The 27,696-nt window shown below is 40.3% G+C and overlaps 1 protein-coding gene across 1 annotated transcript in view; it reads right to left on the bottom strand.

The window, feature by feature from the left end:
- MED14 (mediator complex subunit 14) overlaps positions 1–26,800 on the bottom strand; it is a 34,546-nt gene extending 7,746 nt beyond the window's left edge. The window contains exons 1-24 of the mRNA XM_054291295.1: positions 26,625–26,800; positions 25,288–25,314; positions 20,865–20,970; positions 20,092–20,265; positions 19,540–19,669; positions 17,712–17,840; positions 17,242–17,349; positions 16,258–16,390; positions 15,576–15,726; positions 13,003–13,114; positions 12,270–12,395; positions 11,402–11,480; positions 9,668–9,827; positions 9,089–9,283; positions 8,415–8,549; positions 7,913–7,989; positions 6,228–6,388; positions 5,806–5,952; positions 5,623–5,714; positions 4,223–4,375; positions 3,755–4,024; positions 2,381–2,536; positions 1,737–1,848; positions 986–1,117 (exon numbers count right to left, since the gene is read on the bottom strand). Coding sequence (XP_054147270.1) covers positions 986–1,117; positions 1,737–1,848; positions 2,381–2,536; positions 3,755–4,024; positions 4,223–4,375; positions 5,623–5,714; positions 5,806–5,952; positions 6,228–6,388; positions 7,913–7,989; positions 8,415–8,549; positions 9,089–9,283; positions 9,668–9,827; positions 11,402–11,480; positions 12,270–12,395; positions 13,003–13,114; positions 15,576–15,726; positions 16,258–16,390; positions 17,242–17,349; positions 17,712–17,840; positions 19,540–19,669; positions 20,092–20,265; positions 20,865–20,970; positions 25,288–25,314; positions 26,625–26,800 — 3,241 coding nt within the window. The remainder of the gene's footprint in view (positions 1–985; positions 1,118–1,736; positions 1,849–2,380; positions 2,537–3,754; positions 4,025–4,222; positions 4,376–5,622; positions 5,715–5,805; positions 5,953–6,227; positions 6,389–7,912; positions 7,990–8,414; positions 8,550–9,088; positions 9,284–9,667; positions 9,828–11,401; positions 11,481–12,269; positions 12,396–13,002; positions 13,115–15,575; positions 15,727–16,257; positions 16,391–17,241; positions 17,350–17,711; positions 17,841–19,539; positions 19,670–20,091; positions 20,266–20,864; positions 20,971–25,287; positions 25,315–26,624) is intronic.
- Between the last annotated feature and the right edge of the window lie 896 nt (positions 26,801–27,696).

Genomic DNA, 27,696 nt, shown 5'->3' with positions numbered 1-27,696 from the left:
TAATAGAAAAATCTAAAAGAGGCTTACCAAAATCTGTAAAGCATGAAAGTGCCTGCAAGCTTTCAGACCACTTTTTACAACCACACAAAACACACGAGTGGGGGCAGAGAGTAAAAATCAAGACACAGATTTCAAGGGGTTCCAGGCTGTGTTTTTTAAAAAGTAGAATGTTAAGGAAAATAGTCATGTTCAACAAGTAATGGGTTCTAAATCAAAAGGAGCTCTTGTTTAGAGACTTGGGCTTCTACTGCTCCTTAGCAAAGGAAGCCTCAGCCAAACAGTTCCTTATTTATTCAGTATCTTACAGTTATTGCTGCAAAGGTATCTCTGCTCTACAGACTGATAGGAACCTTAAACATACCCTGTGGTACATCTCTCTCACTTTGTTCATCTCAACAGTCAAACTGTTGATGTATGGAAATTACCATCTGAACTGTTCATTTGTTGTGATCTATAGAACAGTTTCCAATGCACTGTGATTACACAAAGGATTGTTTTGGCAGCTTTCCAAGAAAACCAACCAAATTAATAAAGGAAACAACCAAAAGGCATGTTGCTCACATACAGATATGTCAAACCAGCCAGACTTTGACAACATTTTTACATTGCAAGTATGTGGATTTCTAACCTGTTCCAATTATTTTTCCACGAAATGTAAGTAGGGAAAATCCACTAACTAATCTAACAAAAGAAAATGCTCATTAAAAGCTGCAGCCACTGTTCTGCTACAAGACCACACTGAATTTCCCTACATTAGTAAGCAGAAAGGAATGACTGAGAGCCCATTTTTAACATGTTAGGAACACCTCAACATGCCATGCAGCTACTTTTGACTACTGTTAACAATTAACACTCACATATATGAAAACAGCTACTTGAGCCAATGACTTTTTCTCAATTAACTAGATCTGCTCTGGAAGACTTAATTTTAAGAAGCAAATCTGCCCTCCCTGTCAGTACATTTACCTGCCAGTAAAGAACTCACCATGTGGGCTTGCAAAGTTAGCTGTTTGTCCCATTGTGATTCCAAGAGAGGAAGGTGAAGGAGTTGGACCAAAGGATGCTGGTGATGGTGCTCTTAAAGCCCCACTAGGAGAGCTTGCAGCATGCAAATTTCCTGATCAAAGACATCACATCACTTGACATACACATTTCTCATCTTTCTGTTCTAATTTTTTTCTATCAACTGCTCCCTCATTTTTAGGGAGACAGCAAACAAGATTCAGGAGAATTTGTTTTTGCACTCAATGACTTTATTTTGTACATGCATGAATGTTATATTTTTCAGATTGATTTACCATACAAAGGAAACTTCCCATTATATCTGGCTTGAAGAATGGCATTTCCCCCCTGCCCAGCCCTTCCTCAAATTTAAATATTTTCAGCTGTTGTTCTACAACAGCTGGGAGCAGAAAGCAGAGCTTTGGTGATGAAAAGCTTTTCTGAAAAAGCAGGTATTGAAAATTAACAGGTTTATGTCTTAGCAAGTTATAAACAGTAATGATGAAATGCCCCCATTATTACACAACTAAAGACAGCAGTTTTACTTAATGGGATTTTTTAGCTTCAAAATATACTTTCTAAAACATGCATGGCAGGACCCTGCTTTTTTTCCCCACACTGTAAGGTGCATTCTCTTGGCTAATCTGGGGCTAAACACAGCTCAAATAATAGAAAAAACATGCAAGCACAAAGACTTATTTTTCTAGGACAGGACCAGCTCCCAGCCATCCTACCTGGTGACTGTGTGTGCATCATGGACGGGGAGGGTGTCACTGTGTTGTGGTAGGAGGTGGGTGGTGAGGTGAGAGGATATGCTCCAGAGGCTCCTGCCTGTTTTGCAAATGCCTGAAATTGTCAATATAGGACAATAAAAACTTTTGATAATTTTGTACCAAAACAAAAATTAAGTATATGCAGGAGAATACTAATGAGGCTTTGGTCTTACAGGTTCATCCACAGAGTTGTTTGATTTTCTAGACTATCTTGTTTAGTGCTCACTGTTCTTTTCAGTTTCTTCTAAAGACATAATACCTCTGTACCTCTCTCCTTTTTTCTGTCACCCTGCAACAGCAAAGCCTCCTGACTCTCCCTCCCATCTTTTATCTTAAACAGTTGTTTTCCCTCCCTCAGTCCTTTGCTTCTAGGCAGCAAGTCTCATGTGACCTTCCAAAGCTGCTGTTCACATGCTATGGGCTGTTTACACTGGAATGAGAAATACAAAATAAATTAATACATTTTGCCCGAAGGGGAATTCTACAGCAGAGTGGGTTTATAGTCTCCCTTTCCATTTTGTTCCTGCTAATCCCTTTAGAACACGAAGTTCTTAGAAATCTACTATTGTGGAAGACAATAAGCATTTATTTTGCCTGAAGGGTACCTGTTGTTGTGGCTGCTGTGGTGGCTGCTGGGGCTGGAGCTGTGATATCAAAGAATCCATCATGTCCCCTCCGATGGGAGAGGGTGGGTTGTCATCTTCATTTACAGATCGTCTCCGTGCATCCTGGTTGCTGTCAACAAACATGTTCAGGAATGTCTGTGGGAAAAGCACTTTTGTTAGCAGTTTGCCCATTTAAATTTTACTATACAAATGAAGGCAGTATTTGCTAAGCTTTAAAACTACCTTTATCACCTACAGCACATAGGAGACAGGCAAGTCTCTGGAACGAAATACTAGTGGGCATTCATTAATTACAGTGTCATTAGTCTGCAAAATATATCAATTAATAAACAGACACCAGGCTCTGTAACAAGAAATATTTCCAGTAAATTGAAATACCTACATTTTTATTCTCTCCTTAAAGATAAGGAAAAGTCTACACTTAAAAATACCTGTTCCAGAACAACTCCTGAGTATCCAGAACCTACAGGGCTGTTGTATCACACCTGCAACTGCCCTGTTTGGTTAAGAACATCTAAGTCACCTGCTCCACAGCATTCTCTTCTACCCAGAGGAATCTGCCAACTTTATTTAATTAGTTCCTCCTCTACCTTCCCATTTACATTCTCTTCTACCACTTTACACTGGTATCTACAATCTCCTTCTTTCCATTAGCCTTTCATTTGGCATTTGTTAAAGAGGCAAATGTTCAGGATCAGTTAAATGCAATATAAGAAAATCAATATTCAGTTGCAACTGTCAGGAAAAAAATTAGCAAATTAATCTGTTTTTTAAAGGGTGCCATTTTCCAGTATTTCAGTACAACTAGCACTGTTACAGGTATAATGCCTGGTACAGGTATTCTGTCAGTGTGCACAGATTCCTTTTTAAGGAAGAGTGAACCAGCACTGCATTTAGAAGCAAAGCCACAGGCTCCTGTCACATGCTGATGGGAACTGTTTTAAAAGAGAAGTTTCTGTCTAGAATCATCTGACATGGAGTATTGTCCCACCTGCAACTTATGAGCACTGTACTGCCACACAGAACAGTCTGTGAGGAGCAGCTGCTGCTAATCCTGGACCACACATCTAGCCTAGACACAAGTTTCAACAAAAGGATGCCTGAATACACAGATAAGAAGAAAAAAAAAAGCCTAGCACTTGATGCTATTTTTTTAAAAGGAAATGTTTTAATTCAAACTAATTAACAGATCTACACATCAAAAACTTCCTTCTACACTCAGAATTTTGGAAGGACCGCAGACCTCCACAAAGAAAACCTTCACCAAGCTCTTCACCTCACATTCCCACTTCCAAGTGAGAATTCATTTTATTCATTTCTTTACAAGCTGCCAGAGAACAGAGGGGTGCTCACCTTTAGCCCAGGGGCGGGGTAAAACCCTTCCACAATTTTGCTGTTGTCGAAGAGGCTGTAGGCGCCGTCGCGGATGGCCACCACGCCGCGGCTGCGGCAGTAGATGTCGATGCAGTACATGTTCCTGAAGGCCAGCCTGATATGCGTGGGGGACTGGGGCAGGATGGAGAAGCACTGGTAGGCAGTGTTGGTGCGCTGTGTCAGCCCCAGCATGGGCACGGTCGGGAGCTTGTTGATGGCGTTCAGTGGAGCCTGAGTGTCAAACAAAACCTGGGAGAGAGCGGAGAGCGAGAGGTCAGGTAGCTCGTCCAAAAGGAAAGGTCAGGGAAAATGAGGCATAGCAGGGAAAATTGCTTTCTGGCAATGAGATTCATAAACAATCATAACACCCTTGAAGAGAACAGTTTAATCTGAATTCAGCTCCCTAGTGTATTGCAATTCTCTTGATAGAAGGTTTTAGAACATTACCTGTAACAACTGCACCACGTTTGGCGTCTTATTAAACATCTCCTGGAGCTGGTGCAGAATTGTGTTGTGACAGTTACTGCAACCTGAGTTTGGGCCAACTGTTCCCAGTGAAATATGGAACTTCTGCAGGATGGAGTTCCACTGAATGCTGATCTGCAATGCCACAAACATAAAATGGTCTTGGAAGCTAGAACAAGTAGGTTGTAATAACGAGGTTATAGTAAGAGATTATAGCAAGAAAGTTGGTCAGATTTAATCTTCCCCCCATTTTCTATCAAACCTCAACAGATTCATTATTCACCTTCTTCAAAAGCTGCTGAGGCTGTGAAGAACAAAAAAAAGGCACCCTCAGGTTTAACACCCATTTAGCTGCCTGGATTGTTGGCAAGCACAGAACTGGGTGCTTATATCAGCAACTCAACCAAAAAGCAAAAGAATCTTTTCTGCCAAAGTGAGAGAAAGAAAATTAAACTTGAGAGATTTGTGGTGTGGAAAATTGATTAGTGAGTTGTTGGAAGTGGACTAGTTTTCTTAAGTTACACTACACAAAAATGAGTACTGGATAATATGTAAGGAAGTTAAATGAAAAGGCCATACTGCTGCTCTGGCTACTTACATACATATACATATAACATATAAAGGTATTTATGTGTATATATATATATATATATATATATTTATTTATTTATTTATTTACACACACTTCCCACAAAAATGCGCATAAAAATACTCTTATAAAATTCAGCATAGAAAATGAACACACAAAGGTCCTGGGAAGCAAATTTCAAGTGTATCAAGCTACTTCACATCAGTTACAGACAAAACTATACTCTTAATCTGAAATAAATGTGCACTTACTTCCTCCTCTACCTTGTACTTAACACAAAGACGTGAGCAAGTACTCAGTTATTTAAGTAATTAAAAGTTGAAAATTCAAATACTACAGAAGAAGCTAGAGTTCTGAACAAGAGAACAGCACTGCTACAAAATAATCAATAAACACCACATTGAAAGCACACATTTAAAACTTTGTTAGAGTCCTCTCTTTTAAGGCAGAATTAGGCATTCAGCTTACACATATCCATCCATATATCCCAGTACAGCAGTGAGCAGTAGCAATATTACGAAAAGTTTTTCAGAAAAAGGATGCCACACCAGCCTTTGTCAGTCAGAAGCACACAACTGTCCTTCCCACAATATAAAGCATCTGATAGAAATTCTCAAAAACACTGAACTTCTAGCAACCCAGCAAATCAGCAATGTGGCACCCTCTGTCTTTTCTACATTCATCTATATTAATTCCACTACAAAGAAAAATTGTGCAGCAAAATTCTGAGAAGTCTAAGCCTACCCATTTTGTTTTCAGTCATACATTTGAAATGCATTTAGGAGTTACTCACTGAGCTCCCCTTGGTAGTTCCATAACAAAGGATAAGCTTTCGGTAGTTGTAGATCCGAACTTCTGAGAAAATGTTTAAGTGGTTGGGGATGTCTGTGGAGAGAGGAGGGAAGGGAGTTAGAGTGAGAAAATCACAAGTCATCTGTGAGCCCACCACTTGGACAAAAAGGAGGTGATTCTGTACCTGGTAAGGACCGTGCAAACTCCAGGACACACTCGTACAGCCGAGCAATACTGCTCCAGTCATTGAGGAACATCTCGACCACCTTGCGCCCTCCAACTGGCTCAGACAACTGGTTCTCATACGTCAGGTAAACATGGCGGGTTGGTCCTGCAGTGTGAGGAGAAGGGAAATACTGAGCAACCCAGTGGTTCCTGAGCTGTGGTTTACAGACTGTGAGTGAACTGTGGCAAGTGACCAGGAAGCACATTGAAATAACAATGCACCAACTCAGCAGTCAGAATTTTGATTAAGGTAAATTGCTGTCTATTAGAAATCTTAGGAGCAGACAGCTGTCCAGTTACACCAAGACACTAAAACTACTGTACCAGACAATGTAAACTACAAGGAAACAAAATTTACCAGTGTTCCTCAATGAAACTTGCCTTGTTCCCTGGATGAAGTGCTGTTCAGAGGGCAGTTTGCAAACACCAGCTCAGCCACCCACGTGCGATTATTTCTACCTTGTAGTCGGAAAGTGCAATCAAGAAGAGATCGGTCCAGAGCCTTCTGTGTTTCCTCATTTACACCTTTACAGGGAGGAATTCTATCATGACAAAAACAAAATCTCCATTAGACAGTGCAGTTCCACAAGTAACAACACTACCTTCTAACATTTCCTGAAGGACTCCCTAGTCTGGACATGAAAGAATGAACAAATCAACAGCAGAGGCAGCTGGACTGCCCAGTGAGATAACCTGTTCCTCTTCAAGGACTGTAATAAGTGTGTCACAAAAGCACTCTGAGCTAAGACCACTTTTTATATGGATTCAACACCTGCAAATTACAGACTGTTAAAGGATCTGTTGAATTGTCCTTATCTCCTGGTGAACTAAGAGCTCACCAATTTAAAGCTCTTATACAGAGGAATAAGCCAAAAAAGATGAAAATAACTAAGTTCTGTAGCAATCTGAATTCATTTGCCTTGTAGAACAAGCTTGCTCTACATGCAAAGAACACCCTGGCAGTTCCCTTAGTACTCACTAATTTATTCGTATCCCAATGTGTGAATTGAGCTCAGGGGACAGACTAAATAAAGCTTAAGTAAAAACATGCCAAACTCTTTTTCAAATTCCTTGAGGATCTAGCCAGAAATCTCATGTTCTACCCTTAACTTCAGCTCACAAGTTCTCTGCTCACATGCAAAGTTAAAAAGGTAGGGACTGACGCATTTGGACACTGCTGCCTTTATGTCACTGTAGATTTCTGCAGCAGAAAAGGAATTATGAAGGGTTTACTCTAGGAGGTGTCTTTGGGGTTTGTGCTTTTCTGCCTTAAACTTTATTTGTTGCAGATCCAGTTAGTGGCTGGTTGTGGCTGGATTCCTCAGGGTTAACACAGAGGCAGATACTATTGGCCTGCTGCTATTAAGAACTTCAATATAACTATTTCAGTACCTATATGATACAGAAGAATAGTAAATTTGCAGATCATGACAAAGTAAAGGGAGCACTTAACATGCTGGAGGTCAGGGCTGCCCTTCAGAGAGATCACAGATGGCTGGAGGAACAAGTTATCAGGAATCTTAGGAATTCCATGAAAACGAATGCCAAGTCCTGCACTTAGGCCTAAATAACCTATTAAATTACTGTATGATTCTCAGATATTTCCTCTACAACCTCTTTACCATGCAATTGTCTTTTCTGGGATTCCTGGCATTTTCCTCTGCAGTTTCACATAATTGTCAAATACCATATGGAGTATGTAGGCCTCTGATCTGATCTAAAATTGCATGAATCATGAATCATCACCACTTCTTCCTTAGCACTGCCTGGATTTAAGGATGGAGGACTGTCAAACTGTTTTCAGAGCCCCTCAGTTTAGGCTAATGAAGTGAAAAATCTGTAGTTGGCTCTTAGTCTACTCTAATTTTCCCCTTTCTCTAGCACTGCTTCACATGCAAGTAGAAGACAGACAGTACTAACATCCCTCCCAAAAATAAAAGGAAAAAAAAACCCCAAACAAAAATCCTGTCCCTGTCCTGATATTCTTATTGTTATCTCCAAACAAGTCTTTTATTTTCTCAAGTGATGTACAGTAATAAAATGAAACACAGAGAATATCCTCTTACTTTAATAAACGTATTGCATGGCTGAAGCCATCTCCTTCTACTTGTACTCCCTGGTGAGGAATGTCCATATTGGATAACTAGGAGTGAACAAGAAAAATGTTATTCCAAGTAAAAAGGCGAGCAAAGAACTTGCAACATTTTCAAGGACTTTTTTATTTCCCTCTGAGGGTGACAGATGTTTCACATCCTCAAGCACTGGAAAGCCAAAAAACAGTCTGTGCAAATCTGGTATAAAGTTGTTTCCCAATCCTTCCCACAAGTGCATCTTTCATCCTCATTTTCCCTTTTCCCTCAACTTTTCAAGCTTTTTGCAGTGCTTGGTACTAAGAGAAGCAGCTCTAACAAGTCAGACTAGAGCAACACAGTGCAGAAGACTGAGTCACCCGGGCTCAGCTGGCAGGGGAACTCCAGACTGAGCACATGACCACAAGAGTCACATCTAGATACCAGAATCAGCAGCAGGGGAGGGGAAGAAGGAAAAAAAATATTTTTTAATACCTACCTCTATCCGAAGCCCTATAAAGGGCATATTTGTATCACACATGGCTACAATATGAGCTAGCACTTTATTGAAGGCACACATTTCTCCCGACCGTTTTGGCTTCTTGGGCTCTATGGAACATGGATCTCCAGATAACTAGAATTAAAATAAAGACCAATGTACTTGTATATTTGGAGTAAGCACTGAAGATATGTCAGAGAATAACCCCATTCATCTAAGTGTTAAATGAATCACACCCTGAGCACAAACTCCTGGAAGGATCCACTTCAGGACTAAAACAATTCAGTTAAAGCCTGTCCTTAAAACAGTACTTGTAGATCACTGAGCCATGTCAGCCTGGCCCCAGGAAATAACTCTTATCAGCCCCTGCAAGTCCTTCAAAATCCACACATGGCCCAAAGTGTATCACACAGATAGCAGCACTCTACAATATACACACACTCCTCTGCACAGAGCTCTGCCTTGGCTCTGAGAGCAGCAGAGCAGGCCTGGCATGAACTGAAGGACAACTGCTACAAAACACTTTCCCAGCATCTCCCTAGAGAAGCAGTCCAAAGTAAGATGTCAGTCATATAAACACTGGAAACATGGCTACTGGAGCTGGAATTGATGCTCAGAGCCTGTGCTGAGCTTTCATGCTCTGTAACCACCCCCGTGGCTTTTGGAGCACGTACCTTGCGCTTGACACCACTTTTCATTTGTTTGCCACTTTTTGTGTCCAGTACCAACTCTTCAATGTTTGGTTTGAACTGCTGTAGTAAAACTGCAGTGGCAGGGCTGTCATCTCCTTCAGCATAGCTCACAGACAGAAAATGGTACTTGTACTCTATTTCTGTGGGGTTGCCAGGAACATCAAACATTTCTACAACCTGTATTCAAACAAAACAAATCGAGAAGATTCTCAAGCTAAGAGTAAGTCTAATTTAGTCCCTATCCTTTCCTTTTTAAAGAACAGACATTAGTTTTTTTCAATCTATTAATACTGTGGATAGGAAAGGTATCCAAGAAGAGGAGAAAGACCAAACCTTTCAGGAAACACAGAGAATGGGAAGGCTGCTGAATAATAAATCTGTACTTGCCTTCTTCTGTATGAGCCTGAGTGCTTAACACCCCACAGGAAAAGGGAGGGAGAGGAGAGAATTAAGCATTACATCAACCACTTGGCTGCTAATGTTAAGAGTTAACAGTACAACAGACTGCCTGGGATATCCATGACAGGGAGCAAAAGACAGAAGCACTTTTCAGTTACTTACAATGTAGTACTGGGGAAGGCGAGTGAGTTTGATGAACAGTTTGTGTTTGGAAAGGTTTCCCACTGGGTGGCTGGCATAATTAGCTAGCTGAAGAGTTTCACTGCTCACTGTAGGCAGATGTTTTATAGACTGCTTGCAGCGCTGCTGTCCAAGCCAGAACCTTGCATGGAAATAAAGGTGTTAGTACCCTGAGATGGTTTCATGATTCTAATACACTGCAGTGTATTAGAGCATTAGTGTCAAATTAGGAGTCAGTCATATTCTAAGCCAACATCTATCACTGAAGCACAAGTTAAATAAAGAAAAATCACACAGAAAATTTCATTACTTTATATTTTTTTATCACTGTCTTTACATCTTGTCTTCAGCTTAACAGACAGCTGTTAGTTCAAGAAGAAAAGCCCTGAAATCATTTGCTGAATAAATTTTTATATACTACAACATGAAATTACAAACATTATAAAACACAGAAGGAAAACATTAAAAAAAAATATGCAGATTGCAGTCATCTGACAATCTGGAATCTTCAATTACGCTTTGGTATAGAAAGGAAATCTTTGCTCCCATATGCTGCTAAGCAATAGAGTAAAAGAAAGTCACTGAAGCTGGATGTCACTCTGAGCTATGTTATAAACAAACTCATTCACCTGAATAAGTTTGGAGATGAAGACACCAAATTTATTCTCATGTTTGGAATTAAACTTTGTCCTACTCCAATGGATTTTGCCTACAGTGGCAAGGCCAGGGAGACCAGCTAGGCTTGAAAGGGGCTCAGAAATGCATGGCTTGGGTATTCATTAAACTTCCACTGACAACAGCAGTGGGAAGTGTGGGTGCTCAGCACCTTTCCATCACAACACACCACATTTATTGTCACAGATACATGTCAGATACAGCTGCCCTAAAAGATATTCTGTGGACTGCTGAGCTTGCTCAGAAACTGCAGCACTACCCAAGCCATTATCTCAAGTACATTATTTATAACAAAGGGAGGTTGATTAGTTTCTCCAGGGTGCCAGTGCTCCATGCATCATCAAGCTTCTTTTAGAAGCAGAATTCCTCAAATAGAGATTTCACCCTGCAATTAACTCAGAGCACTGGGAATTTCCAAAACGACAGAGCAGGTGGAACTCAGTTCTCATGCAGATGCAAACTGTGTTTGTATTATTTGCTACAACCTCTTTGGGAGCCAAATGTATCTTGTGCTTATATCTCAGGGCTTTATGAGAGGAAGATTAGAGACTTAAACCAGCAAGGGCTGAAGTGCAAGAAGATAAATAGGTATTATTTAAATCATCCTAGGCCACTTCCTGGTTTTTCCTCTGTATTGTGAGAAGTGAGATCATTCTTGGTGAGAAACAAGCAGAGTTCAGCTGTAGAAACAGAGTGGAATAAAGGACATAGAAGATGAACATGAAGAGAAAAAGAGATTCTCAGGAAGCAAGTGGTCTGCTACTTCAAAGTGAAAAGACTTCAAGCAAAGTGTGCATATAGCAATGCATGAGGCTACCTGTAAGGGGGAAAATTAAAGCAGGGCTATGGAACCAATTCCAAATAAAACCAGACTTTCCTTCACTGCTTAGAAGAGATGACAAATACTCAAGGTTGCTTACAATAGTGAGAAAGTGTAACTCCTAGTGTGGTACAACTCAAAGCCATGCAAGTGTCCTCATCCAGAATACAAATGTGGCGATTCATTCCATGCAAACAAAGGGAATTGTACGAGTCACTCACTTGAGCTGCTGAAGCCAAGGAATGATTCGCTTCATATCATCATTAACAGACTTCTCTATGTCATCAAGAGTCAGCTGATCTGCAAGAACATCAGGTGGGAGAATGGTCTTAGCATCAGTCCTTCAAACAAAACTTCAAACTTTCACTGAAAGTGTCTCATCTAACTGATCTCATAAACATGTAACAGCCCAGGTTCAGGCTTCAAAGGGGACCTTCTGGTCCAACCTTTTGTGGGGAAAGGAGCAGAGATGAGATGATCTAACTGCATCTTGAACATCTCCCAGTGATACAGACTCCACCAAAACTCTCAGGGGGTTGTTTGATTTCTATGTAAAGAATTGCTTTCTCATATTGAGATTAAACTTCTGATGCAACTTGCAACTGTTGTCCCTTGTACCAGCAGATGATCCATAATGCTTTTAAGACCACAGCAGGATGTTATTAACCAAATAAACTAAAATAACTTCCTTTCTTTTCTTAAGCAAGGGGAAACCTGAAGCTAAGACTTGAACAAAAGTAACTCAAAGTGTATAAGGTCACATCATACAATTCTCAGGTCCACATGAAATGACCCCATCCATTAACAGCACAAGCCAGGAATCATGAGTCATAAAGAATATAAAGTGCATTGACCCCCAGCAATAATTATCTGTTGTCCTCCTAAAGTAATCTTAACTGAACTGTGACACTTAAGCACTAAGATCCTCTTTTCTATTCCTCAAACTCCAATACCTAGATTTTGACCCAAGTGTGGGGTTCATTTGCTCACAAAGCTTTGCAGATCTGACAGAATTGCTCCCACAAAATTACCTCATAGCACAGGATTCTTGCAAGATATGAAATATCTCCTGGTTTTGTGCCAACTTACCAACACCATACAGCATCAGCTGGAACATTCCAGAGTGGAGATCAACAAATACATGCAGGCACTCTGATCGACCACATGGTTCCAAAATTGGAATTACAAGAGTTGGGAGAGCCGTCTCAATGAACGCTAAAAAAAAATTGGTGTTAATAATTTCACTCAAAATTCAAGCTGGTATTAAAACTTAGCCAATTATAATCAAAAACCCTGTATGTTTTTAGAGAAACAAACTTTACTTGCACATTATTATAGTGTTGACATAGAGGAATCTGAATATAAGAATTTCTCTGTGAAAACAGTGACAAACCAATGAGAAAAGGCAGACCAAACTTGAAGATTATTAATTCTCAAATATCTTTTAACTCACCGCTTCACAATTATCAATCTAAATCTCAAAAGTTTCAACAGCAGCTTAAGGCAAGTCTCATCCAAAACTAGTTTAAAAGATTTGCTTTCAATTCTGAACACAAACAACTTTTACAGTAGGCAAATTTTAACCCTTAAAGCCAGACTACAATATTCTACCAGCTTCAGTTATTATACTGCATTTAGATGTATGGCTATTTTACAATTATCAATGCAGAATAACTCAAAGCTAAGTTTTGTTAATTTTGAACACATTTCCCCTGATTTTTTAAAATTTAAATTAATGAAAACAAGAAACATCAAGAGAAAAGGAAACCATCCCTAGACACTACTGGAAATGAACTAGAAAACTTCATCAGAAAACACGTACAATTGTCATTAACATTGTAGCTCTTAAGAATGGCTTTCAGCTCCTGGAGTTTTTGATGAGATCTTGCATGGACACTGTCTATTAGGAGTTTTTCTATTGATAGGTGGTCAATCTGTAAAAAAGAAAAATACTTGAGTAAGCTCATATTTGATGTGTAGACTTTCTGCATTAGCACACTGGAACAAAGGTACTTAATGAAACAATCACTTCAGAAATAATTTGCTTAGAACTGTGGTGAGCCACGTTGACTATTAACTCGAGGATTTGGAGCACTATAAAATATAACCAGCTACCATGAGATTCTGTCTGTGCAGGCAGTGGGAGGAGTTTTGAGCTAAGATTAGAAGAAGGTATAAAAGACAGTTCACAAATTATGCTGTTGCCACTCCCTGTGCAGACCTACTTGTTCTGGATCAAGGCTGGTCCATTTTCAGCTTTTTTTTCTCAGCCATTGGTAACTAGCTTAAGCTAAAGAAAAAATATACCAAACACAAAACATCCCAAAGCAACACTTCATTAGGATATGGCTGCCTCTACACAAACACAAATGCAGCTGTAACATGAAATCCAACAAGTTTAACAGGGTAACAGTGCAGTGACAGACACTGAGTATGGCCAGTCTGACTGAACACAGAAGTATCTAGGGGCTTGCATCTACATTCTGTTGCACTGCCAGTGCTGAAGCTCATGCCACCACTTATACTTCTATTCACTATAACTTACTTGTACAATCTAAATTAAAGCATTTGCAATCACATTCATTCACATTCCAGTCACATTATTCACATATTTTGCATAAGCAAAGCTCCAGATTACAGCAAAACCTTTTTTCTAGGTAACCTCACATTGCTTTCAAAGCTGTTCAAGCTGAATTAAACTCAAATTTTATTCTAGCATAGGAGATACATGCAGAAGAGAATTATATATGTGGTGCAACCTTTTGCATACCAGAATGACCTTCCTCTAAAGACAAGCTTTGCAAGACAAGGCCTTAAAGATGTCTTTATCCACTACAACATTTCACCTCAGCAGCTGCAATGGGTTAAATCTTCCCCTCTAAGTGACTACATGTTCTATAGCTCCATCCAATTTTCAGTAGGTTAATGCAGAACAACCTGCTCAGATAAACATGTTTGTTTGTGCCACTGTTTTATACAGTATCTTAAACAAACAGAAACCCAGTGTGCCATCTACGTCATTACAGCTGAGATCACTCCTCAAACACTACAACAGCACTGTATTTACCACAGCTGATAATGTTTCTAAGCAAGTCCTCATAAAGGGGGACAGCATTAACTTTGATACATCTCAAATTTACAGTGGCCTCATATCTTAATTTACAGGCTGCAGACTTGATTCAGTGAGCTTAGACTGTATCAGCTCCAGGGGATCTTCAGCAGATGCTGAAAATAAAGAGCATGTTCTTAGATTTACACATAAATACAGCACCTTCACTAAATCAACTCTATATTTAGCAGCTAAATTAGTAAATGTAGTATATATTTACTATACTAACAGTAGAATTCCTACTCTAGAAGGAGAGTAGAAGGCTACCATGCTTCACTAGGTTTCCCACATCCCCCTGTAGCTGAAAGCTTGGTAGTTCTTGACATTCACCATGCAGACTTCTCTGTCAGCACTGCTAACATGATGGGCCAAGAGGCTGAAACACTAAGTATGTGCAGGAGGGGGAGGATACCATCAGGAGGTAGAGACAGGTGAAAGATCTGAGCTGGGGAGCTTCTCCCTGTGGAAAAACTGTACTGAAAGTGTGAAGACTACACCATTCACTCCAGTTTTACTCTCCTAAACCCAAAGGAATAATGATAAACAGACATCCTGATGTATCACAGCCACATTTGCTGAGGGACTTACAGAGGATTTATTAAACACCTAGAATGCAGCTTTTCTTAACTATCTTTAACCAAGATCTAGAATTATCCCCAGTGAAGCATGATCCAGGTAAGAAGTTAACTGCAGTTACTCATTTTGGATCACTGCAACGATCCCACCTTTAAAATACAGGAATTTGAACATTCAGATAAGCTACACGATATAATCTGGTTAGTGATAATGTAAAACCAAGTTTCACCTAACACTTGTAACAAACAAACCACATGAGCTCTTCAGCACAAGATTTCCAAATCATAATGTAAGATTTTCTAAAGTGCATAGCACTTCTAGGTAGCCAACTCCAGTGATAAGGAGAAGCTGATTTTCAGAGGAGCTCCAAGACAGGAAAGGGAAGAACTGTGTCTCTGTAAAGCATTTCAGGCCAAATCCTAATAATAACTAATATGTTGCTGTTGTTTCCCCCTAGCTTCAGCATTCCACCTCACAAGTGGCACAATGCACTGTGAAGTAGGTGCAATTTCTAAGATTAATTCAAAGCAAATAAATTGTAATACCAATTGGAAGTCCTCACATAAACATTACACAACCTAAAGTAACTACTTACTAGAAATGTTAGAAACAGCTCCTTAAAAGGAATCAAAGTTGAACAAACTGACAGTGTAAAGCACTTGAGTTTTTGATTCACAATATTAGATGTCTCCTGCAAAGCAAACCTTTACCTTCATGGCTCTTTCCATCAGTTTGGAATCACAGGCTGGCAGTGGAGGCTCATGAGATATTTGTAAGGGTTTTGAGACATCAGTTTCATCAATTTTTATAGTGACCTTATGGACAGATGCAGTCCCTGTTTTCCTGCCAAGTACCTGTTGACTTAAAATAAATAGAATAATTAAACCATGCAACTGGAAGAACAGAAAATATGTTTTTCAGTAGCTAAACCTTGATTCTGTGTGCTCTGGTTAAAAACAACATTATGCCAGCTGAACTGAAAAAGGCATTTGTTTCAGATGACATTTTAAAGCAGAACTGTTGGTAAACTGTAACTACATGAAGAATTTTAGATTACTGCAAATTTAACACAATCAGAAGTGTACTCAGATTGCTTTTTAAAATTTTATCTAGTGCAAGTCAAGCAATAAATACAGTAGAAGTCTGACAGAGATCTAATCAATTTTTAGATATCTGTGTACGTACAAACTCATTTATAACTGCATCCACTGCTCTTCTGTACATTTATTTGCAAATCATGTAACACATGTTAAGTACTTAATTACAAGAATTTAGGAGCCTCATATGAAAAAGAAAGTACAATTCTGAAAATTATGGCCCAAACTTGGTAAATATAATCCCTCCTGTTATTTCATTAATTGTTTGTTAACAATCCCTTTGAAATGAACTTACTTCCAAACAGAGAGTGAGAGACATTTCCCTGCATGGTACCGCTCCACTTGCACGAGGTCACCCCAGCGCTCTCGGATCAGCATTAGTGTTTGGGAATGCAGCACTTCCAGCTGCAGAGCCAGGCAGAAGGAGTCTAATGCATGGAGCTAAGGAAATATAAGATGTCCAGGAAGTCTGTGTACTACACAAAGCTGTTTCTGTATACTGCATTAACCCTTTTGTCATCTAAGTCACATAAGATGCTGTCTGAAAACACGCAAATGTACTAATCCAGAGATACAGACAGATAAACAGCACCAAGTATTTCTCAAAGGGGTTTGTTTTTGTGGTTTTCTAAATTCTAACCTAGGACAGATTGATAGACAAGACAGTCACAGTCCAATTTTACAGATTTCTGGTTGTCATCATCTTTTACTGAAAAGATGATTACTAACAAAGAAATTCCACCCACCCTATAGTTACCACTAACCCCAACTCCCATGGTCACCCTAAAAAAACATGACTCTTTTTGCAGACAGACTTTCACTGAAATCCATTTCACACTATTGAGCAATCTGCCCTTTCCAAGTGGAAAATCACTGCACATCCTGTATCTCCTCTCATTATTCACACAGATAGAGTTAACACACCCTCATCAACTGCACTTTACTGCTGTTCTTGGTAGCAAGAACTGCCAGCTCCCAGAACTTCCATGTCAGCTCTGTATTTCATCTCCAAAATTACCTGCTCCTGCACTCACTTACCACACAACCTGCTGCCTTGAATACCTCACCCTCACCTTTGCTGATTTAGTGTGCAGAATTAAATTTGACATGCACCTGAGAATTACTGCTTCTAAGGCCATCCTTTACTTCAAGGCCACCATAACTTCATGCCCAGACATTTCCCCCAAGCTTAGCAGGGAATCCATCTTTCCTGACTTCCAGCTAACAAGAGCAAGGCTGCATTAGACCCCTAACTCAGAAGCCCCTTTCAGAAGGATACGTAGGCAGTTGTACATGTCCTGGAGGGGCTTCTCATCAGCAAACAGCCTGGACTGGACCAGCTGATGGATGAAGTTGATCTGCATGCTGTGAACCAAGGCTCGACCATCTTTAGCAAATGAAAATTAAGTCACATTAGCCATCAGGAAAATAGGTATTTAACATAATTCAGAAAATTGATAAGTTAAAAATAGAAGAGATACAACTGTACCGAGAAATTTTCATGCCAGGTATTATAACAAAACAAGAAAATTCTTGGTTTACTCTGGAAATGTCAGTCATTTTACTTCACTGTATAGCTTTGTTAAGGTATTAAGTGCCTATAAAGCAAGGTCAAAACAGGACAAGTACATATAACTTCATCCTCTTAAGTAGTGATATGCAGAAAACCCAGCATAAACAAGACTTATACAGTGTCAGAGACTAATACCATGTTAAAAACAAAGTGTAAAGGTTGAATTTTTTCTTTACCACCAGTTTCCTTGTCTTCAACCAAAATTTCCAGCTTGAGAAGGCGCCAGGGGATGTCAGGGTCATCACCCATCACTGTCAAGGTGGCCTCAAACTCACCCTCAACTCGGAACTTCACACGGCCATTGGCTGAGGAAGACAAGAATGTTTTATTTCACTCAGCCTCCTAAGATGCCTGAAAAATAACAGTGTGGTAGCTCCTGGCACTCATAATGGATTACTTCCCTATCATTTCTGCTCTGTTGCTTATGTTTCCGTGCAACTGTGAACATTTTACAGTCTGCAACAGACCCAATGTCAATAAGCAGCATAGAGAGATGTACAAACTGTCCTGAGGTTAACTTGTTAAATCTGATCACTTGCTAGCACTTGTGCTTCTGTAATACAGAGTAACACTGAGCTGACTACCAGCCTGACAAACAAAACATCTGGCTGAAATATTCCTATTCTTTGCTACTATCAACAATGAATGCTTTCAGCAATACTCAAATGACATTCAGAACATGGATCTCAGCCCAGGCTGAAATCCAGCCCTGAAAACACATCTCACTGCAAAACATTATTTAATATTAGAATATTTTAAATCCATTTTCATGAGAGGAAGATAATCTTTTGCATAATTTAAATATACACAACAAGCAAAATTTATGCACATTATTTATCTAATTGACATGTGCATCCTCACACCTGTGAACTGCTATCTGTTTCACAAATTGGGAACAAGGACTTTAAAACTATGCAAGCAAGGTCATAAAAAGAATGAGAGGCAAAGCAAACAAGTAAGTACAAGTCTTTACTCTGACATTCAGGTCAACCTTCTCAATCATTTAACAAACTATGTTATATACCCTTACAATTAAAGACATTTAGCAATATTCCTGCAAAACATTTAACCATTTAACTCAGGAAATTTCATTTTCAAGAGCACCCCAGGCACGCTCTTAAAACAAACCACACTCTAAACCAGAAAATAGTAATCATTGAAATGTTTAGTTGACTGAAAACTCTTAAGAGCTCAGACATATTATTCATATATCATTCATATATACTTCCATTAGACAAAAATACCTCTAATACTGATACTGCAAGCACTCACACAGGGACTAGAGAAAACTAGCACTAAGATTCTTCAGGAACACCTTTGATCTAGGTCTGTGGGGAATGGTTTACAAATGGCTAACCTTGTCTTGGTTAAAAGCATGGACTAGGTCCATTCCCACCCTGTTCCCTGTGAATCTACAATAACCTAGTCCAGTTTGTAGCCATCCTTCCTGTACAAAAGGTTGTCTTAATGTTTGGGCTAAATGAAAACAGATCCCAAAACAGTTTAAGAGATCTGTACTGTGGTGAGCCACTGAACAAAAGGAATGCATAAATATGAATAAATTCTGTGCCTGAACATGAATATAAAAACAGCTTAAAAAAGCAACACTGAGTGACTTGTTTAAACTCAAGTTCAAAGAGTTTCTGCAGAAAGACCTAACAGTTTAACTAATTATAAAATTTAATTAAGATGAAGTAGCCCAAAGACTTTCACAGAACATTTACTGAAAGAGCAAGACAATGTCTAAAACTTTTTGGCATTACCTGCACAGGATTTCTTCCTGAAAATAAATAACATTTCAGCAATTTTGTCAGTGCTCTCATTTTTCAAACAGGGGGAAAACCACATGTTTTGATGTCATACAGAGACCGGATCCCATATTAATAGATGAAGCTCCTTAATGGTCTCAATTAAGCTATCATTTAGCTTTGCTTTAGTGTTAAAACAGCACTTTTATATCAGCCTGCAATAATGTACACTTCAAAAAATAATTGCAGTTCTTACCTACTGTAAGATTTGCCAGCTGTGGAGGGAGATCTGTAGTCACGAGGCGATGGCGAAGGATCTGGTTTAGCTGATGAAGTGTAGTTTGCTTCTCACTCTTTGTTATTGGGTCAGGAGGGATTATTTTATCCTGTTGCAATAAACACAAGCAAGTCTATGTACCTCAAACAAGTATAACAGATTGATAGCAGGAATTGTGAAAACCAGCCAGACCAGAAGTCTGGAAATATAAATACTACAGGCCATTGCCCAGTGAAGTTTATATCTTACACTCAGATTTGTTTTCTAGCTGATTACATTTTACCCAAGACTGACCACTGCATAAAATCACTAAATTTGGTGGAACTAAATAAATGGAGGGAATGCTTTACTGGGAAAGCATAACTTGCTCAAACAGGAAGTGTTCTGCATGAGAAACTGACACTGCAGAGCCTTGGCACTGGGCCTGTATTGAGCTACAGCTCCATCTGCACACGGACAATTAGTTTGATTACTGTGCATTTGATATCATGCAGGGGATTCCCACACCCCCCAGCCAGGGCAGCTCCTCACCCTAATGCAGGTGGGCAGCCGAGGGTAGGATCCAGTTGTCAGAACATCAATTGCATACGGGATGGCAAAGCTGGGCAGCCGGGCATGAACCAAAGCATCTCGAGCCAGCGATGCCAGACGATCAGCAGTGTCCACAAACAAGATGGCTTGCTGATCTAAGAAACTGGATATCATCTGTAGAGGACAGGGAATTAAAAAAAAAAAGAAGCAAATTAAAAAAATGCACAAATCAATGGCCCTTTATATTTAGTTTATCTGTTACTTCCAATTCAAGTAACTGCATTTACAAAACAAAGAAAGAATGAATATTCTGGCCACTGCTTACATTCACATGCAAGGACACTTAAAATCCACGTGCCTTTCCTGCTGCTGTGGGGGATCTGTACAGCACCCAGTTCTTTATCTGCTAATTGCTACTGGAATGCAACCATACTTGTTTGTAATCAGTAGGGGCTTGTTTTTCTGCAACATTCTGGACTTTATTCTTATTTATCCAAGATCAGGATGAAAGTGATAATAAGAACTAACACACTCAGATCACCATCTTCCCTGTCCTTAATTGGGTTATCTTTACCCAAATCGTTTCTGACACTATGTGCAGACAAGCCTTTCATTTTATGCCACTGATGAGTTTTTGGGAACATGACCTGTTAAATAACAAGACTATACAATTTCTAAACAGGAATATTTTTTCAAACTTCTGTAGTAAGAAGAAGTGAGGGTGCAGCAATATCCCTCAGAGCCTTTTTCATGCCAGACTGTGTCTAACTTACCGCACACTTTTCCACCTTCCCAGCATTATTAGCCCACTTGACCAAGGCTAACAAACGAACAAACAGCTGGCGAGTGCGACTTGCAAACTGCACTATCTCTATTTTTCTGGAAAAAAATAAATGGCACATTAAGCCAGTGTTCAGACATATAATAAAGCTGTAATTTAACTGTGTGACAATTAAAAAAAAAAGCTATAATGATAACTTTTAATTGTGTTAATGCAGGCATCAATAATATGCAGTGGCTTGTTTGATTAAGAGGATAGGGGGAAAAAAGTCTCTGTTTTAAATACTTAACAACATACATGGATTCCAACAAATCATGACTGTCTGGTGAAACAAAAAGCATATTAATAGGAATTAATTAATGACTGTAAGAGAAACAATTCCATAGTGAGCTCAACTAAATTATTGTTACAGCTTTTATAAGATTTTCCCAAGGCTTAAGTTTAAAGTAGGCAACATACCCAAGGATTACAGGACCTGACAGTAACAATACACTTATATTCAATAGAAATAAATAAATAAATAAATAATACACTAAACAAAATTCTAGCATTTTTACAATATCTTTACACAGTAGGCTACAATATGGAAATAGGGTGGTGAGGGGAAGACCACAAAAAACCCATCCTTTAACTTTGCTTTCTATTCCTGCCTTGCAAAGAAATTAAGGTAAGAACTTCCTGACTCTCAATATTCCTCCCACCATTTTTGTACAAGACAGTCAAAATGAAGGAGTGTATGTCTGCATGCCTTCAGAGCTATTTTTTGTAAAAGAGAATGCAATAGGGGCACAGGCAGATTTTCATGCTTTATTACAGATCTACACTGGAGATGCATCAGATATACTGTGTACACCTGTAATACCATACACTCCAAAATACAACTTCATCAACATTTTATAGAGGTTTTCCTCCCCTTCTACGTGTTCAATTGACTAATTTCACCATGGTTTTCTACTTAGTTGGAAAAACCCCAAACCTAAGCTGTTTTCCTGATATGGTTTTCTGAAGTAACATTGGACAAAAAGAACATTAATTAGTGCATAAGATATTGGCCTCTACCAAACAGAAGCTGCATCTCCTTCTGATCCCAATCTGTAAAACACAAACTCATAACACAAAAAGAGCCTGATTCTGCTGAGAGGGCTGGCTGTAATGAGGTTAACTCTTCTGTGCAAGCATTATCTGCTTGTAGCAGATGAACATGTAAGGCCAGAAGCACAACTAATACCATCTGGTCCTGTTTCTTCCATTACATACTGTGAACCTCATCCAAGAACTTGGGCATTAAGCCAGTAATGGCTCTGTGTTCTAGAGCACATGTTTTGGAATGGCATTCAGCCTGATATTAAGATTTAAAGTGGTGCACAAGCTGCTATACGTACACAGTACTCTAACAGTAACCACACTATGAAAACAACATGTTGAGAATTTTGAAAGATTCAGGAAAACTTTATGAGATTTGAAAGATGACTACAGTGAGACTTTAGAAAGCCAGCAATCTAATCTCTAAGATGAACTCTACATAGAAGTTGGTAAAATCCAGTAGTTATGTCAAACATCTATGGTGAAAGCAGCACAATAGAAGGAAAAATTCAAATTGATGGTCTGTGACTGAAAAGAAATTTTAAAAAACCAGCTCCCAAAAAGCACAACAATTTAATAATGAAAATGATTGACAAATCTAGACAGAGTATTCTGGTAACTGTTCCATTAATACCACTTAAATGAAGTTAGAGAAGACTTGTTACTTTGATTTGACAGAACCCTGCTTCCAGAACCACCTCCATCATCTCTGAATGACAACTGCATGGGGAAGCTACTTCTCTAATAAAACATAACGGCCTTCAAATTTGCTACACTGCCTTTCATTATAGGTACATAACCTCATGCTGGGCTACACAAAATTTAACATTCAAGGAAGATGAAACTTAAGGAAAGAAGAACAAGAAACAAAGATTAAAAATCTTTCAAACAACCATGTTGCTCAGTGCATTTTTTACCCTTGGTCTTCATTGCTAAATTTGGATCTCAGGTTTAAGATCCTTCAGACTAATGGCTGAGTCTGGGGAGTAAGGCATTAGCTACAGTAGAATTAAATCAAGTTAAGGACCACTTAAGCAAGCTTGACATAAAAAAGTCCATTGGAGTAGATGGTTTGCATCCAAGGATTCTGAGGGAGCTGATCCATGCCACTGTGAAGATGCTCTCTATCATTTTCAAAACCCACAGTGATCAAAGGTCTTGATGACAGCAAAAAGGCAAACACCATGTCCTTCTTCAAGAAGGCAAAGGAGGATCTTGGGACCTATAGGTCACTTGGCCTAAGTTCAGTTCAGAAAAAATCTCATAGGACAAATCTTTCTCTAAGCTCTGTCCTGACAAACAGGACATAGCATGAAATTAATTTCAAGCATGAAATTAACCTGGAAACAATCATCAGAAATTTGCCAAGGGCAAACCACCCCTGATCAACAAATTGCCTTCTACAGGATGAACTGATCTGTGGTCAATGTGAGATCAAAAGATGGATTTACATTTCCAGAAAACATGTGTAATACAAGGATGGGCTGAGGAAGCTGAATTTGCTCCTGCTTAGGAAGAACAGGCTGTGGCAAGATCCTATTGACATCTTCAAGTATCTATAGCGGTATTGCAGGGAAGATGGAACCAGACACTTTTCAGAAGTGCAAAAGGCCAAGGTACAACAGCTACAAACTAAACCAGTGAAAAACTAGTTAGATATGAGGAAAAGAAACAAACACAGTGATGTGGTCAAAGACTGAAGTAGGTCATCCACAGAAAGATAACAATAGTCCATTGCCCAGAAGAAAGCCCCTGGATTTCCCCCACAACTCAGCACTATCAATTTTCCACCACAGTACTGATGTTTTTTAATCCAACCATGTAAGAGTTCATGTAAGAGTTATTTATTCCTATAATTGATAACTAATAAATTACCCTGAAAAAAAAGCACCATGACACATATTTTCTCATCAGTTTTTCTTACCCCAGCATCTTTCAAATAAGCATTGTAGTACAGAATTTATATTTTATGTGAACTTTATTAGAGAATAACACCATCCCATATTCACCAAAGTATATGTGCCATGTGACCAGGCTCTAGCTGCAAGAAACAGAGCTTGAAGCCCAACTAGAGAATCCATCAGAGTCTCAAAGCTAGAGAAAATATGGATAATTAAGCCACATTCCTACAGATGAGCTCCTCCAAGAGCTGGAAATCCATTCCACCAAGAGAAGTTCTGAGTTAAAGCCAACAAGGATGTGAACATTTAATTTCAAGACAATTTCAGTCGTAAGACGTTTCTTGTACATTGAAGGTTGTCTTATTTTCTTTTCTCTAATCCAGTAGGATTTAAGTTGTTGCCCCACACCTTTTGTCGTTGCCCAACAAAGTAGAATCCAACTTTACCTAGAAATGCTAAATATCTAGATGGGAAAAGCCTGCACATGAGTACAAGGGAGCTCTGGACCCAGGTCAGAAGTAATTTCTTCAGTAAATACTGTGATAATTAAAAACTCACACTAAACCAAATCAAAACCCACACAGTTTCTCTTAATAAAACACTATGCAGAAGGAAAATGGGTACAAGTAATCATTCCAGGTTATGATTGCATGAAAATGGGATTAATTCCACATGTTATGAGAGTTTGGGAAGGTTTGAGATAACAATTAATGATCACCCTGGTACACAGAATTTCTTACTAAGATTCTTAGAAATATCATAGCTCCTATATCTCTGTAAAAAAATTTAGGTCAATTAACATGTCAAATAAAGGGAACAATATTCTGACAAGTTTCATAACATTTATTATGAGAAACAGAAAAGTAAATGGATTCTTTTTATCTCAGCAGGATGCTGTTCTGGTCTCTTACATTTGCTCTCTAATAATTTTCAAACTTCAAAACCACATAGAACAGGAGCAGAAAACTGTTCATGATAAGAAAGACCAGGTAACATGGAAAAATGCAGAAAAGAGGTTTTTACCTTGTTGTCATTGTTGAACTGTTTCTTCTGAACAAAACATTTCTTTATTACACTAACTAGAATCTGTATAAATTCTAAAGTTCCCTTTCATGTCAGCTTTACTGTCAATTCATTGCTTCAAGATTCATAAAGAGAAAAACACCCTTAACAGTTCACCTACTTTAACAGCAACAAAACAAAACCCCAAAAATCTATAAATCCAAACACCAACAAAACTTAATATTGTCAGGATGCTGAGTAAAATCTTGAAACTATGTAGGGACAGCAAGACAGACAAAGCTTATTTTCTTGCATAAAATCTAAAATTACATGAAAAAGATTTCATTTAAACAACAGTATATCAATATTAACATCCTAAAGAAGTTCTATACTTTAATATGTATTACAGATTCTCTTATCATAACTCACCTTTCCATATCAGTCTTTCTTGGTAATCTATATGAAAGAGAGGGGGAAAAAAGAAGACGTATTATATATCATTCTATTATATTCCAGAAATTTTGTTGGACACTTTCAGTTACAGGAACTTCTACACAACTATAAAGTATATAAAAATAGTACCATGGGTCACCTGTCACTAAAAAACTGGAACTACTCAAATTAACTGAAAAGTTTGATGGAGGCTGCTGAGATCAGTTACTCTACATGTGCCATAAACATACAGGAAGGACTTCTTGACTGATACTTTGGAAGTTTTTTCAAAGCAAACTAAAACTCCAAAATTCCTTGTCCTTTCCAGAGTTTGAACATTCTTTTACTCATGTCAGGCAAACTCCTGTTTGCACCCTTACCAGACATGGTACTGTACAATAGCTATACCTCCCTTTTCCCATTTGTTCTGTATGTCACTTCTTGAAACACACAGCTTCCCCACAAAGTAAGAGGGGAAACAGGTTTATTCAGAGTCCAAATGTTTTAAGTGAAGTTTTTCTTGGCCCAAAACCATCCCTTTGTTTTGCCAGTTCAAATGCAACAACATCAGCATAGCAAATCATTAAGTAAATGCAAATAACTTATTTCCCAAAAATAATCAAATGGTATTTTGAAAACTACAGAGGTAAGTCAAGCAGTTGCAGCATTGGAAAATATATCGGTTTTAGACATTCCGGTTTCAGACATTGATATCAGTACCAGTACTCCACTTGGGGTTTTTCGGCAGTAACTTGGGGACAGACTTAAGCATTTAAGCAGCCAATCTGCAGCTGCTCTCAGTTCTCAGAGTCATTTTCTCTGTTTATGACAGATTATTCAGCAGCTTTCATTGTGCTCTGGACACAGCCTGATGCAGAACCCAACCCGCCTGCACAGGCATCTGCCCAGGTGGGAGGATGGACAAGAGCATTTATGAGAGCAGGACAGCGGGGAATGGGTTTAAATGGAAAAACAGTAAGTTTAGGTTAGATATAGAAAAAAATTCTTCCCTGTTTGGCTGGTGAGGCCCTGGCACAGGCTGCCCAGAGAAGCTGTGGATGCCCCATCCCTGACATGTGCAAGGCCAGGATGGATGGGACTCCGAGCAACCTGGGCTAGGGGAAGGTGTCCCTGCCATGGCAGGAGGCTGGAACTGGGTGATCTAAATGGTCCCTTCAAAACCAAACCATTTTATGAATGGGAAATCGCGGCCACCTCCCCCCACTGCAGCCCCGGATGAGCTCCGGGACGGATCCCGGCCAGGCCTCCGCATCCTCCCGGGATGCTGCGAGGCGGCACGGCCAGCCGGGCACGGAGCGATCCGCGGCACTCACAGGTCGGCCAGCACGGTGAGCTCGGCGTAGGTGCGGTGCAGGAGGAACTCGATGAGGGTGCTGAGGCGGTAGCCGGGGCTGGCGGCGGCTGTCACGGCACCGGGGGCCGGCGGGGCCGGGGCTGACGCGGGGCCGGCCGGCACCAGCTGGGCGCTCTCCAGCTGCACCGGCGCCATGGCGGCGGCGGCGCCTCGGCCCCGGGCAGGAGCCGCGCGGCAGCCCGGGAACGGCTCCCGGCGGCGCCGGCACCGCGCCCGGCTCGCCCCGCACGGACGGAGCGGGGAAGGGGCGGCGGGAGCGGGGCGGCTCCGCAGCGCTCAGAGCCCGCCGGGCGCAGGGGCCGCCGCCATGATGGGGCACGGAACCGGAAGCGAACGGGGAACCTTTCCGGGAAGCGCGGGCGGGGCGGGGGCAGCGGGACGGGGGGACGGAGGCGGGACACACGGACACAGGACACAGGGATACGCATGGACAGAGGGACACACACACGGGACATGTGGATGGCGCTGCCCGTGCGCCACGGGACCGCTCTATCCTGGGATGGGTCGGGCTGGAAGGGACCACAGTGCGCCATCTGGTCCCACCTCCCTGGTCAAGCGGGGCCATCCCACACCACATGGCCAGGATTGTGTCCGGACCGTTCTGGAATATCTCCACTGAGGGAGACTCCAGACCCTCTCTGGGCAGTCTGTCCCAGTGCTCGGTCACTGCACAGTGAAGGAGTTCTTCCTCACGTTCAGATGGAACTTCTGTGCATCAATCTGCCTGTTCCTCCTGTCCCATTGTTGGACCCCACGGAGCAGAGCCTGGTCCATGCCCTCAGCGTCCCTGCAGACACTGACAGGGATCAGGGCCCCTCTCTGCCCTCTCTTCTCGGGGCTGGACAGACCCAGCTACCTCAGCCTATGCTCAGTGAGATGCTCCAGTCCCTCCATCATCTTTGTTACCCTCCACTGGATCCGTTCCAGATGCTCCATGTTTCTCCTGTCCTGAGGAGCCCAGAACAGGAAGGACACAGCACTCCAGGTGATCCTCACAGGGCTGAGCAGAGGCCCAGGATCCCCTCCCTGCC

Source organism: Melozone crissalis, unplaced genomic scaffold, assembly GCF_028551555.1.
Source record: "Melozone crissalis strain CALT ecotype California unplaced genomic scaffold, PUWL_Pcris_2 ptg000090l_1, whole genome shotgun sequence".
Classification (NCBI taxonomy): Eukaryota; Metazoa; Chordata; class Aves; order Passeriformes; family Passerellidae; genus Melozone; species Melozone crissalis.
Note: the sequence above shows the minus strand (reverse complement) of the source record. Positions and strands in the feature narration are given on the sequence as shown.